Source organism: Scomber japonicus, chromosome 5 (assembly GCF_027409825.1).
Source record: "Scomber japonicus isolate fScoJap1 chromosome 5, fScoJap1.pri, whole genome shotgun sequence".
NCBI classification, from domain to species: Eukaryota; Metazoa; Chordata; class Actinopteri; order Scombriformes; family Scombridae; genus Scomber; species Scomber japonicus.
Genome location: NC_070582.1, coordinates 21,401,681 through 21,416,454, shown reverse-complemented (window position 1 = coordinate 21,416,454; position 14,774 = coordinate 21,401,681). Strand labels below are relative to the sequence as shown.

General features: G+C 38.2%; 1 protein-coding gene across 2 annotated transcripts; it reads right to left on the bottom strand.

Annotated features, from left to right (window-relative positions):
- Window positions 1–552: 552 nt before the first annotated feature.
- Window positions 553–11,725, bottom strand: kras (v-Ki-ras2 Kirsten rat sarcoma viral oncogene homolog). Of its 2 annotated transcripts, XM_053318869.1 has the most exons (6): window positions 11,475–11,725; window positions 8,921–9,038; window positions 7,901–8,079; window positions 7,199–7,358; window positions 5,454–5,578; window positions 553–3,052 (listed from the first exon to the last, which is right to left on the bottom strand). In XM_053318869.1, the coding sequence occupies exons 2-5, from the start codon at window positions 9,029–9,031 to the stop codon at window positions 5,459–5,461; spliced, it is 570 nt and encodes a 189-aa protein (XP_053174844.1). In that variant the 5' UTR covers window positions 9,032–9,038; window positions 11,475–11,725; the 3' UTR covers window positions 553–3,052; window positions 5,454–5,458. The 2 variants fall into 2 exon arrangements, with proteins under 2 accessions (XP_053174844.1, XP_053174845.1); XM_053318870.1 differs by lacking the exon at window positions 5,454–5,578.
- Window positions 11,726–14,774: the final 3,049 nt, after the last annotated feature.

Genomic DNA, 14,774 nt, shown 5'->3' with positions numbered 1-14,774 from the left:
GATATTACAAAGGTCGAAACAGTAAAAGAATCACACATTTGATACTTAATAATTGTATACTCATAATCTCCAGTTGCCTGTTCGGTGTGCTGTGATGGACATACTTGAACAAATAGATAATTACAGATAGAGAGACAAATACAGAATTTTACAAGAAGGCTGTTTCATGATCGTCTTTCAAGGGGAAAGTTTCTCTGTACTTACCTGAAAACTGTGTTAGACATGTTCGATCACTAGTTGGGAACTAATCACAGACCAGTATTCAACTTACACAAGTGTCATGTGGAAACTTGAAGTTTCCAGTGCACATACACTGAGAATAGATTTTATTCAAAAATTAAAATTCACTGATTCTGGATTTTCAATGATGGAGAAGTAGATGTCATGATAACAATATTTAAGGTATACCTATGTATGATTTGTCAGTGTTTGTAGCATTCAAAGTTGGCCCCTCCTCCCGGTCTCTTGCCTGTGTAGTTCAGGCCTGGCCACACAGATCATTGTACACCTTTAAACTTGTCTGGAGGGCATCTTTAAGAAAGAATGACAAAGTTTGATTCCTCTTACTTTGTTCTTTATTACACATTAAATAGGAGTGGTGAGATTCATGGCAAAAAATAGACTCATTTGAGAGAAATCACCACTCTACACTCCCCACAACAGGCGTGTTGTAAGTGGTCATTCATTCACTTCCCTAGACCTGGACACAGTCACACTCTCTAGTCACATACACAGAGCGGAGTGAAACTCCATTAAAGCAACATTCATTTAGACACACCAACGAAATGAAGCACAATTTACAAAATATGCACCTTTCAGTATCACAACTATACAAAGGTTGTTAAAATACGATCAGGGTATAAATGATACATTTCAGAAATCAGCTGTTGGCACGCAATAAAGGAAGAGGAAGATAAATTTACTTTTGAAACAGTATTGTTAACAATAGGGCTCCATAATTAAAAATGTGTTAACAGTTATTATCTACTTCATGAAAAAAACGAGGTAATAATAAATTGGGTCAAAATTCATTAATCCTGAAAGAAAAATGTGTCATGTCTGGATTTTCTGTCTGAATAACATTACTCCCCTAAAAACAGCATGTTGTGTATTTCGTGAGCGCACACAGACAAAGTAAATGTTGTCTCGGCTCTTTCTACCGTCTAAAAGTAGCACCTAATGCAAACATAAAAAGGCAAATAAATCTCCCCAGGGGACAGCTTGTAAATGCGATGGAAAAGGTGAAATACAGATTGACCCACCAAAGAAACTAAGACTTTTTTTTTTTTTATAAATTCAGACAATCTTGTCCAAAAAAAACAATTTTATGGCAATTATTGCCTAATTTACAAAACATCAGTTCCAGTTACATCACCATGATAAACAAGCTTTGTGAGAGAAAATTACAAATTATTTTGCTGGACAGTCATTTCTGTTGAAAGGCAGCCCACCAAACACTTTAGGGGATTCATTCAAAAAGAAGGAGAAAAAAAAAGGGGGGGGGGGGGGGGGGGGTGAATTTGAAAATCCATTTGGACAACATTTTGAACAACCTCCAACACCACACCAAGAGAAATATTCCTGAAAGCTGTTTAAAAGATGCATTCTGCTTTCTAGCCAGTCACAAGCAAATGAGTCAGTTTAGGAAAAAATGACACCTGTAAGGGCTACTGCAGCATCAAACATCCTCAAATTTAAAAAACATTGAGTAATGAGCAGGTGAAAATGTCTGCATACCGTTTAAACATTAAGTCCTCTATTTGGGGGGGGGGCATTCACAGGTTAATTCTGCCTTTAATTGCTTGTAACAAATAGCGATGAAATGATTCTTGTCAGGATGAATTAAAATAATCCTGCGGTCAAGCCTTAGTATAAACAATAGCAAGAAATATGTTACAAGCTGATCAACATTAGCTTGTGACGAGGCCTGAATCCTTGCAACATAATATAACTTTGACCATCACAAAACCTGGCCTCTAGTCACATTTTTATATCATACAACTTGTCAAATCTGTCAAATCAAAATTAAATTTGTCACATATGAAGCAAAATGGCTAATTTCATTCTCACAAAAGCACGTTGAGTATTGTATATAAACCTGAAAAACTAGATTTGATGTCCACTTGGGTCAGAGTTCCTCATTGCTATCTCTGATAATTGTATCAGCCAGAGGCAGTCTGCAATACCCATGCCATCTAGGACACAATGCATGCAGAAAGAAAAAAACAAAACACAAAACGTCTTATGTAGGCAAATCACTCCCCACACAATACAAAGCATTGACAAATTGCAAAATTAATTCATAGCTAATTAGGGTGTTAAAACATTCGGAGAAGAGTAGGAGTTTGCATGCATACTTATATCAGTGACATAACTAAGTCATACCTAGAGGTCATTAGAGATGGGGACATTACATAGTGGCAGGGACATTTGGATCTCATCTGGCTGAATGTTGGTCCTTTTCTTCATGTCTGTTTTTGTCTATGTGATCGGGATGAAAATTAATTCTTTGGCATCCCACATTTCAAAAGGGCATTACAGATTTTTGCAGGTCATGACCTTTTCAAACAAAGGAAAGAAAAAAAGAATCCTCCAAGATGTTACTGAATAATTTGTCAGACGTGAGCCGTCACGCAATTAACTTACAGCTCAGCAGTTCAAGAAAGTTATCCAAATCAACATCATCTCCATCCTATAAAAGATCAAACAAGCTATTGGACCAACACATGTGGGCAACTGGCACTAAAATGAAAATAAAGCTTATTGGTGTCCAAGTAGCAAATAACAGAAAGGCAGAAAAATCGGGTCAGGTTTAGTATTCAGTATGGTGGGTATTGAGAAAGAGGCTAATAATTTAGTGTAATGTACAAAATGTATTACTTTAACTGTTCAACATAGTTTCTGCTTTTAGTCTGTCTTGAAAAGGGATGATTATTCACATAAGTGTACACTTTGTCTTGGACTTCTTTTTCTTCTTTTTGCCCTCCTTGCTCATCTTCTCCTTATGCTTCCGGATTTCTCGCACTAATGTGTAAAAGGCATCATCAACGCCCTGGAAAAAAACATGAAAAGTATACAGGTTACAGTCACATTTAAGTACTGACAGTGCTCTTTGATTCTGAAGTCATATCTTAAACTTAAGAATTGTTGGGACAGATAAAACATTTCTGGTAACCGGAAATTAAACAACCCGCACTCCCCTCCGCAATGTCAAACTGATAACATGAAGCCATTCCACTTTTTTTCACAACTTTGCAATAATTTCTACATCTATGCCAGTTTCAAATTCAAAACCATGAATTACACTTAAATTTTGATTCATGTAAATGTACATTTATGTCTTTTTGAAGTGTAAATCAGCTTGACACACATCAGAGTGCAGGTCATTTTTATCAATCCAGTTGAGGCTGTGTGAGACACAGCTGAAAAAGAACAGAGCATACATATCTGTAACATTCTGTATCTCAGAAGTAAAAGTCAGCACTTCACTCGCTGACAAATAGCTGCAGTTACACGGGCCGACTGTTTTCCTTCTGTATTTAATCAGTCCAGCCAACGACTCAAACAGTGTTTAAATGGTGGCTAAATAAAATGACAGGACAACTTGTCCTGTTCATATTTCAGAGGTGTTTGTGCAGTCTGCCAACATAAGCAAACTGTTTAAAAAAAAAAAAAAAAAAGAAAGAAAGAAAAATGAAAAGTTGGAACTGCATGAAGTGTTTGGCACCAGCACTGGTTTACTGCTGTGGTTTTGTACTGAAGTAACAGTTTTATAAAAATATTGTGCTATCAGAGTTATTGAAAGTGAGAAACACAGCAACAGAAGGCGAGCCTTCTGTTTATATTCCGTTTATCGCTCCACAACTAATAAACAAACGATTCAAAGGCTGCTCCCCTGGGAGAGATGCAACACTCGGAAAAAAGGTGGCTGAAAAAAAACTTGTAAGGAACAAATAAAAAGAGAAAGTGGAACATCTCCCTCAGGTGAACATCTTTGATTCATGCAAAAAGGACTATAGATATACTGTGAAAATCCAGAATTATCTGCAAGACACTATTTAATATTAATATTAATATATGTATTTATATATTTATTTATTTATTTATGTATTTATTTATATTTATTCATGTCTTTATTTTTTCCTCAATGAGTCATTTTATTCTGACCAAGGTGTTTAAATGAGGCTTTTTTCAGCTTGCTCAGCTTTTGTTCTGATTATTAGTGAAGAAAAGGCTCCATGTAAATGCAGCTACCTTCTATTGAGGAGAGTATATGTCAGTACTGGAACAGTTTGAATAGTTCAATAAATGTGATGCTGAATGTGCACAGAGCTGCAGAGGAAATAGATTAACTCACTTCAAGTTGTGATAAAGACAACAGGTAAAGGAAAGAATAAAAGAAGGGATTTATGTCTCCAAGAGAAACTCTCACCCTCAAACACACAATCAACTTTTGTTCATAACATCATCTTAACACACATCCTCCTCTGAAACCATTCAGCACATGATTTGGTCCAAGATTCACCATAATCTCCATTAATCACACAAGTTGGCTTACGAGCCCAAAACCATTTCTTCAGGTTGATTTCAGCAGATTGAGACACTTTCACACTGGTAGTTCAGCCAGAATCTGGGGATGGTTTGCCAAGAAATTTGGGAATATGACCTGAGTGAACACTAAGGAACCACTGAGATTGGTTATACACCAACTGTGAATAGAGTTTGTGTGCAGTCAAAATATCAGTCTATATTCCCTTACGAATAAGTGCGCATTTCATGACATCAGCTACATTTTTTTGGAATTAAATTGTACCGACAAAATAACTCTGTAGACATAGAATTACTATCAACCTGTATGTCAAGTCATTTACATTTGTCCACTAGTAGTGTTGCAGAAGACATGATGCTAGTCTTTCTTTTTTTTTTTTTTTTACTTTGCAGCAGCTTGTTCTGATGGTCGCTCTGTCAATCATGTGGCTATGTCTGCTTCTACATCGTCCGCCATTTTCCCTGCATTCATCAAAATGGGAAAAGTCATCATTTCCTTACGGAAGTGATGCTAAACACCTGCACACTGGTGAGGAAAGCCTTGTGCCAACGTAACCCAGATCAGAACCAAATTACACACATAAAAATGGAGTTAAAAGACAAGTGAAACCAAGTTCAGATTCAAGTACATCAACCCAGTGTGAAAACGACCGTAGATAATAATCAGCCATGATACACAAAGACACTAAAGGGGAAAGAAATCATCAGCTGTTTCAGCCACCTCCTCCTCACCACAGCCCCAGTAGAAACCAGCATGTTAGCTTTGAGAACCCATGAAGCACCAGCTCTCACTGTGAATCCTGTCCCTTCTCCACAATCCCTTATAACACACACACACACACACACACACACACGGACACGCACACACACACAGAGCTGATGGGGGCACGGCTGCATACACTTACCCCTTTCACATCACAACACACTTTTTAAGCTTGACACAGCGCGGAGTCTTTTCTTCCTTGCTGAGCTTATTGAGCCGGTACAGCCTGATCTCCCGTACCAGAGTGTAAAAGGCATCTTCCACTCTCTGCAGTATGAGACACAACTTCCCTCAATGTTGAGGAATACAGGGGACATATTGTATGTGATACAGCCTACAGATACAAAAGGAGCAAAGCAGACTGATGGTCTGAGGTTGGTCACCCAACAAACATCTGGCCTGCTGAATCTGCATGAGCCATATCTACATAAACTCTCACTTACCTCCTGTAGGCTTGAAAAGGTTTTCAGTTTTCTTCCTCGCCATGAACTGAATTCCAGTGGTGACAAGTTTTAAGATTTCACCTCTTAGTATCTTCCAAACAATTTAAATTTTGCTAAAAAGCACAATGCTTCTGTGTCAATCTCTAAAAGAAGCAATGCATTAATTTGTATTTGGAACATACAGATGGACAATGAATAGGTGCACTCATATGCACAAGAGGAATCTTCTATGAACCTATTAATTTACCAATTTAACTAGTTCTCATGAATATAAACTTGTCACCATTTAAATCCATTTCAACATAACCTGCTACAGAACATGATAAACAGCCACCCTTTCAAGCCTACAGTGGGTGAGCTGACACTAACAAGATTTGGGTGGAGTAGCACTTAGACTGCATAGGCTAATGGAAAAGAGAAGTACATGCATAAGAGGTGTATTTTTCATTGTGCATTATATGTGGGAGATTCCCCTGACAAGTCTAGCAACAAAAAAAAACAAACAACAAAAATCACTGAGATTTGAGAAACACAGAGTGGCTTTGAATATAAGAAACAATTACTGCTCCAGCAGCAGCAGCACCTGGTGGATAGTAAATTATTGGTACGCTCAGGTACAAACAGGTGAACTGAGCTGTAAGAAATGAATCACTGTATCATTAATTTCCCCGCACCAGAAGGAGCTGTGATTCACCCTGGGTCAGAGAAAACAGGATAGGGTGTGTTTACCGATCACCGCGTCAGCCAGCCAATCACCTAAGGCAACACTCACAACACACACCATTTGACTCGACCACGCCACAGCAAATCTTCCAACACCCAGTCACAATATACCAGTAAGCAGAATCATTAACCCCCCCCCCGAGAAATTACTGACAGCATGTCCTTTCATGCAGACTCCTTGACACACATTTACAAATTTGCTGATTATTTATAATGCAGGATCCTGTGCAGATGGCCCTAATGATGAAGTAATTTCACATATTCATGACAAAGTGGCATGCAATGATTATGTTATCACCCATAAATTAAAAATTCAATTAACTAGAGGGATTTAATGATGCACAGCACATTTCCAAGCAAAATTATTATAAAAAAAAAAGAGCATTAGAGCCACTAAATGTGACACAAATCAATAGCAGCACATGACTCAAGAATTTAACATTTCTTGTGAACCAAGTACTAAGATTATCAAGCCTTTGCAAGGACACTTGTCAAAATTACTTTGAGTTTATGCCTTCCCATCGATGAAAATTGATGCTCAAGTGAAATTTATAGTGACAGTTGTGTCCTTTAAGCCAGTACCCCTGAGACAACATGCAACTTCTCAACGTTCTACATGCTCTGCAGAGCCGCAGTGGAATACTACAGCAGTCTAGTGAAAGATTGACAAGTAACACTGTTTAAGTCTTGAGGGTGTGGCCGACTCTGGCTGGACTCTCACCTGTCTGGTTTTGGCTGAGGTCTCAATAAAGGGAATGCCGTAGCTGCGTGCTAAGTCCTGAGCCTGCTTGGTGTCCACTGTCCGGGACGGGAGGTCACACTTGTTCCCCACCAACACCATGGGGACGTCCTCAGAGTCCTTCACCCGCTTAATCTGTTCTCTGAACATTAACAGACACGGATTTCATGCCATTTTTAGTCAATTAAGGCAGTTCTCATACAGTAAAAAAAGCTTTGACCTTCAAGTAGAATATTTAAAATAATGTCATAACCACAGTAAAAACCCATCTGACAGTGACATCTACTTAATGTTTCAACCCATCTATACATAGGTGGGTGACTCACATTTTTCTGTATGTTAAAACATTTCAGTTTTACTATTTTACCAGCTCAAAATCTGTACTTTTTCATTTCCACACGTGAACCACAATATTATAAATTGTGTCACAATATGATTATATGGAGTACATATTGAATGTTGTATTGTAATATTGTCTTACAACTACATTAGATTTGATTCATTTTCTTCTTTTACTTAAATTGTACATGTCAATTGGTAATCTACACATATCGAAAGGTGGTCCGTGATGAACCACATGAGGCAATTAAACAAAGTGCAAATCCGTTTAAAACAAAGACATAAAATCTTATTACTTTTATCCGTGTTTAATACACTTTGTAGACCTTAAGCCTCCCAGCTCACCTATAGTGGTGAATGTCCTCGAAGGACTTGGTGTTGTTGATGGCAAAGACACAGAGGAAGCCCTCTCCTGTCCTCATGTACTGATCCCTCATAGCGCTGTACTCCTCCTGACCTGCAGTGTCCAGGATGTCCAGCAGACACGTCTCCCCATCGATCACTACCTGCTTTCTGTAAGAGTCCTGGAGGAGAAAGAGGTCAGAAAAGTGATCAGGACAGGTTGTCAATCACAGAATTGATTCATTATTCATTTTCTTTGCCATTTTTTGTATGTTTTAGACAAAATACAGTGCAGATATTATTAACACTGGGCATGATTTTTCTATTGTCTATTAAGACAAACTAATATCGCAATAACTTTGATAATGATGAACAACATCAAAATAAAAATATGTTGCGTCATGCACATTTTCTCATATTTAAAAACAGATTTATGTATAACATCATCCTAACATGAATGTATTGTATTGAATGTAATGTAAGAGTTTACTGAGAGATACCACAATACTGTATTAAATGATTGTTCTACTTCAACTGTAGTAGGACACTCCATTTATCAGCAGGCCTCAAATTATAATGAGGTCCTAATTCCCACTGTGTCAAAGCCCTCCCTCACACACTGACTCACTCTACTCCAACAGAAATAATTACTGTCTGATGCAGTGAGCAGCTATTGTTTCAGATGCTATCTTGTATTCAAATAATCTATTGTGGAGCTCTAACCTGCAAATGCACCTCAATAATTGATTGGAATCATAATAGGACTGTTCACTCTGCATAGGTTGGCCCCCTGGGAAACGTAGGCAGGCAGACATGCATGCAAAGGTATTAAAAACCTGTTTGGTGCCTTTTTAAAGACTCAAACCAGTAGAACCTGCTGTGACTACTTTTTTTAAAAGGAGTTTTTTCCTGTTCTGCCCCCATACCAAAATACACACAAAAACCATGGAGGCAGTTATGGAGACTTGTGTGCACATAAACACAGATACGCACGCACGCACACAACACACACAGCTTCTTTACCTCGATGGTGGGGTCATATTCATCCACAAAGTGATTCTGGATGAGCTGAATAGTAAGTGCGCTCTTGCCAACACCACCAGCTCCCACCACTACCAGCTTATATTCTGTCATGATTCACCTGCAGGAGCAAAGAAAAGCACATTATACTCAAACATAGACAATCATCTGGCACAGGGTCAATTTACAACATTTAGTCCATCATCAACGCCATAGTTTAGATGTGCAGACACTTGAGCTTCTCTGCATTATAGATATTGATCCTGTTGTGAATGGTTGGTGCTGTTTCCAGTACTGTGTTGTAGCTGAAAACTATTTTGTTAACTGGCTCCATTTGCAGTGCTTTATTTCTGTCTGACAAGTAGTGCGCTTGCTGGGAAATCATTGTACTTGGGATTGGCTGACTGAGAAAATGTGTCAATATCACTTTCAGTAAGTAAGTCATACTGCCTAATGTAAAAAATATACTCAAACATCCTTCTGATAACACTGCCAATTCACTGGAAAATTTCATTTCATACTGCCAAGTTTATTTGTTATTCATTTACAAAATGCTCATTTCGTTATTTAACAAGAAGCTTACAGAGGACATTAAAATCAACAAACATAATATAATGGTTCACCTACAAGATCGTGTCTGCAAAATGCTCAAAGTTTGAGAAACAGCTACTGGATTTAGGAAAAGTTGCCAAATTCAGTCATTATCATCCCTAAAAAGCAATCAAATGGTGATGGACTAAAACAGTTTCTAACTAAAACCGTTTCTATGACAAAAAAATAACTTTGGGTCACACTTAAATCAGGTACCAAAGTGAAAGAAATAAGATGGATAAATACTATATATAGACGGCAGTAGTTACATGTTCTCTTTGTAATCAAATGTCTAAGTCTAGCAACACATTCAGTATTTTCTGAGTTGGGGCTGCACAACAGAGACTAACCCCAGGCAGAAATCTATGACATTACATTAAGGTTCAAAAATTGACAAGCGAGCGGGAGGCTCCCTGCTGTCTGGCTGCTTTGTGGAGCAGCACCCATCAATAGTGGCAACAGGCTTTTTCAGATGTTACAGTACATACAGCTCACAGCCTGCAGTCAGGGAGGAGCTCCACTGAATATTACTGCCTTGTCTAGACAAACAAAATCCAGAATGTGGTTTGATGGGTATTTAGCCAACAAAAGATATACTTTTACCACCCTGGTTAGCACTCTCAAGACTTTAAAATGTCTCTCAAATGATCAGCCTCATGTAATATTTTACACCCAACACAGTCTGTGATTTACACATATAACAACAATGCTTGCTCTGTCCATTAAGCTAGCTGGCAGTAAAAGAAACAGTTTTACCTTTACCTGAGCAGATAACCACTGACAATGTTACACATCATTTCAGAAGAACTTGAAAGCTGTACGCCACATGCTTGCCATGCCTGTACACATACTATCACTTCTCACCTTACGAGGCCATAAAAGTGCCTTTGAATGACTGAACATAGTTCAAGTACAGTCAGCTGTCAACACACAGGGATGTAATGGAGGGTTACAGCTTATGTATGGCACAATAATAGATCAACTCAGTTTAATCGTCCTCATATGAGTGATACTAGGGTTAGGGTTAGATTTAAAAACACTGTTAAAGATTGCAAACTATGGTTTAGTCATGGTGATGCAGTATTTAAATAGAAAAATCACTTCCTAAATATATCTGCCTGCCATGGTTGTTTTTTTCCTTGTGCTGACGCCATCTGCATGGCATAGTGTACCCAGCTTTTTATTTACTACAACATCACTGACAACAAGGCTACATCAAATGGAAATCTATACATTTATCATAGAATAACAGACCAGTGGGACACTACAAACGTGGTGAAACACGTTGGAGAAACAAGCAAGTAATTAGCTGCCATATGAATATTAGCCTACGCTGCAACAGATAGTAACCTATATGAACTACCCGAGGTTACAACAGGCCTCACCTCTTTTCAATTAAAGCCCCTGCCCGGCGTCCGAAGCAGGCAATAACACGTAAAGCGGGCTTAAAAGTCGAAAGGACTTTAATTTAAACTCACTACTCTGTGCCCGCAGGGTTGCCAGATTTTGGTTGTGTGAAAACCTTCTGAGCTCTGTGAACAAGTAGGCTGCTATGTTAGCTGTTAGCTAGCCTAGCATACGAGTTCGTCCGCGAAGCTAACCAGGCTTTCATTTAGCAAACCTCACACACGATTTACTTAGTCCTTCATTAATGCAGCACCGTGTGCATCGTATGTCCTGGACCAACTCAGTATCATTCATTCAATAAAAGGGGGACGGGTGCAGATTTTAAAGCCGCCATCGACAGGCTAGCTAGCCAGAAGGTCTGCATTGCAGGGCCAGACGGTAGGTTAACAATTGGGCGTAGTTTGCGCTTACAAATGAAAATGGATGATTCTTCAATGTCGCTCAGTGATTATAAAGTGGACGCATTTATCTAGCCATGGCCTTAGGGAGTAAAATGCTGCAATGAACCCTAAAATAAAAGAGGGACACGGCATGTGTGAATGTTATCCATTTGTTTTACCTTTTAGTGAGAGGAGTTCCGCGTCCGAAGTAGCGACCAAAGAAGTCAAGCTGATAATCCTCTCGTTTCACACGATCTCTGCATTTCCTATTTCACAACGAAACGCCCTGCATTTAAAGTCGGTCTCAGAAGCAAGCGACACCATGCAAGAAAAAAGAAAAAAAAGAAGTGGACAAATTAATCGATTGAACTTTCCATTTGATCCAGCGTCCGGGCCTCGCTGCTCAGGTCGGCCTCCTTCACGCGAAATATGGGCGGATACCGGGGCGCACTTTACCCAGAAAGCATAGCTGGGGATTTCAACCGGTTTGGGGCATATCGCTTCACTCTATGTCGCAATATGAACAGTGCTATATTATGCTACGTTTTCTTTTTGTCATCTGTGGGTACAATATTTGTATTTTAAATAGGTTTCATTTATAAAAGTGGATAAATCCAACCCATATAAACCCGTGTCAGCACGGCAGTAACCCCTCCTTGCCCCAATGCACAACATCAGTCGATGCAATTATCACGACATTTTATTGCATCTCATTTTGGAAAAATTTAGACACAGTGACTAACATTCATGCTTTAATGGTCACAAACAATATAGCAACTATACAGGCTTATAGGTCACATTGTGTCAGTTACAGGACGACTCCTTTCAGTGTGATGATCCCCTGCTGCCGCCTGCTGCAGAGTCAACAAAGCCTAGGGGGCGACTCCACTATATATAGGCTCTAAATATAACTGGAATGTGCTTACAGGGACGTCATTCCCAGGCAAGGAAATGATTTGGCAATCCCATGTCAGTTTTCCTAAGTGTTCACGACTCTGCCTCCTGCGCATTTTATGTGCATAAACACAAGGCAGGGTTTATAAAAGAAAACATAGACAGAAAAAACTAAAATACACAAGTATGATAACGAAGTAAAACATTTTTAAAAAAGAGCTTAAGCTACATTTCACGCAAAAATACATAATTACTCGAAACGCATTAGTTATTTCACGAAAGGGACAGTCTCTGGTAAAAGGCAATAACGCTATGATTGACGGCCTATTACGAGGGAACCACCCAACAAATGTAATAATGACTAGCAATGACAGCTGTAGAGAATACAAGGCGTATTAGTTTAATATGCAAAAAGGCGATCCTGTATTTATCACTTCCGACAGCACACACGCTAGGGGTCACTGTTGTCTCCTCTATACAAGCCTATGCGTGTCTATTGAGATCACAGCTGATTGTGAGGTTATAAAAAAAAGAAGAAAGAAGTGAAAGTCCATCTGAAAACAGTAGACGACTGATGATAATAATGAATGTGAGAAACCAAGTTAATAATTATTTATCCAAGACATTTAATGTGTTGATAGATGGATATGTAGGCTTTACCTACATCTATCTTGAAAGCTGCTCATAGTAATGTATCCACTTTATATCTAAATTGGACTCTGGTTATATGCCAGCTGCATCTCATTGTTAAGTAGGCTACTTGTACTTGTTCAGTGACAATAAAGTTAAAACTACTTAGGTAATATTAAGAATTACCAATTTTATGGTTAATTGATATTTTACATGAGTGTTTTCATTTTGTAAGAAGGCACAGACAACTTTTACACACACAGTAGGCTATATAATAATAATTTCCCATTTAGTTGTAGTTGCATCCAATACAAATAAAATCATATGGTGCATTGTCCCCAACAGGAGATAAAGCAAATGTTTGTGAAACAGAATCTGCTATAAAATGTGTTTACTGTTAATCAGTTGGATATAATCCCATTTTCTCAATGTATGTCTTATCACACTGATGGATATAAATATCACTAAAATAATGTAGTTATATTGTTAGTTAGGCTTTGCAAATGTGAATTTAGTGTAAAGTTAATCCTGGGCTCTAGATCATTTGCCCGCAGCGATGGGCCTGTTCCTACTGGGTTTTACCTGTAATATCTCTGATAATGCATATTTAAAAAACATCAGTGCAAGCAGTACATTTCTACCTAAAAGCAAAAGAATTGCTGTCTGTTTTTTTCAGGCATATGCCGTAATACAGATAAATGTGTATATATATATAATTTATGTAATGACTTTTTCATGGCAGACATTCAAAAGAATATTTTAAACACAGTTGTTTAAAATAATAATTGTAATGGCTGAAGTCCAGTAAGGGTCTGTTCTATATTGGCATTGTTTTTCATAGTTTGCCAAAGATTCAAATGGTAGTGGTAATGGTAGTATCAGTGGTAACCCTCATTTCACTTATATGAAAAGCACTTTTATAACATGGAGCTCATCTTTGCTACATCAGGACAGACTGTTTTGCTCCAAGACTGTCACCAGAGGGCAGTAAGCCTCCATTTTTTATATGGTCCCATTATTAAAGCATATCAGCTACTCTAATTTAATACAAGTTTTATGGGTTGTGTGCAAGGTGAAGTGGAATTATAATTTTGCAATATCTCATGTACAAATAAAATGGCTTAATCCACCAGAGCCTACTTTAGAGAGTACACAGTGAGCATAGTGACTGTGTTTAATTATTTTCACCCAGACTGTGTAACAAAAATCATGGTCTTCCAGACTTAACTATTAGTGTTTAATAATTAATAATTGAATGTCTGCATTATTTTATAGGTCTAGTCATCTTTTCTATTCTGCAGTAGCACTCATTAACTCATTAAGGACTCTTAACATCTCTTATTCAGTAAAGTTTTGATGAAGCAATTAAAGTACTTAGGTATAAACTTAAAGTCTTACTTCAGTTTCAGTTTTGATCAAACCCTTCAACAATCAGCATCCATAGTCTCTCTGTGTCTATCAGGTCAGCTCTATATATCTGTCCAACATTTTCTCAGTGCTGCTGCTATCATTATTGATCATATTACTATTGTTGTTATTGTTGTTGTTACTGTGCTTCTCTAGGTCTCTCTCCTCTCTCTTCCTACTTCTTTCTCTCTCAACCCAACTGATCAAGCCCAGTTCTACTTGCGGTTTCTTCCCATTAAAGGGAGTTTTTCCTTGCTGCTGTCACCAAGTGCTTGCTCACAGAGGAATGTTGGGTGTCTGTAAATTAAAAAAGTACTGTACTAGACCTGCTCCTTGTGAAAAGTGCCCTGAGATAACTTCTGTTATGATCTGGTGCTATAAATTATATTGACTTGACTTCTGCAATTCATCTGTCAGTTCTCCCTTTGTGCCTAAATGTGTATCTCTATCTATCTTCACACTAATTTGATCTGTCTACCTATGGTGTGTTTCTCTCAGGAAGGTGAATGAGCAGCTTGTGAGGGTTTGTTTATGAGACACTGGCAGCC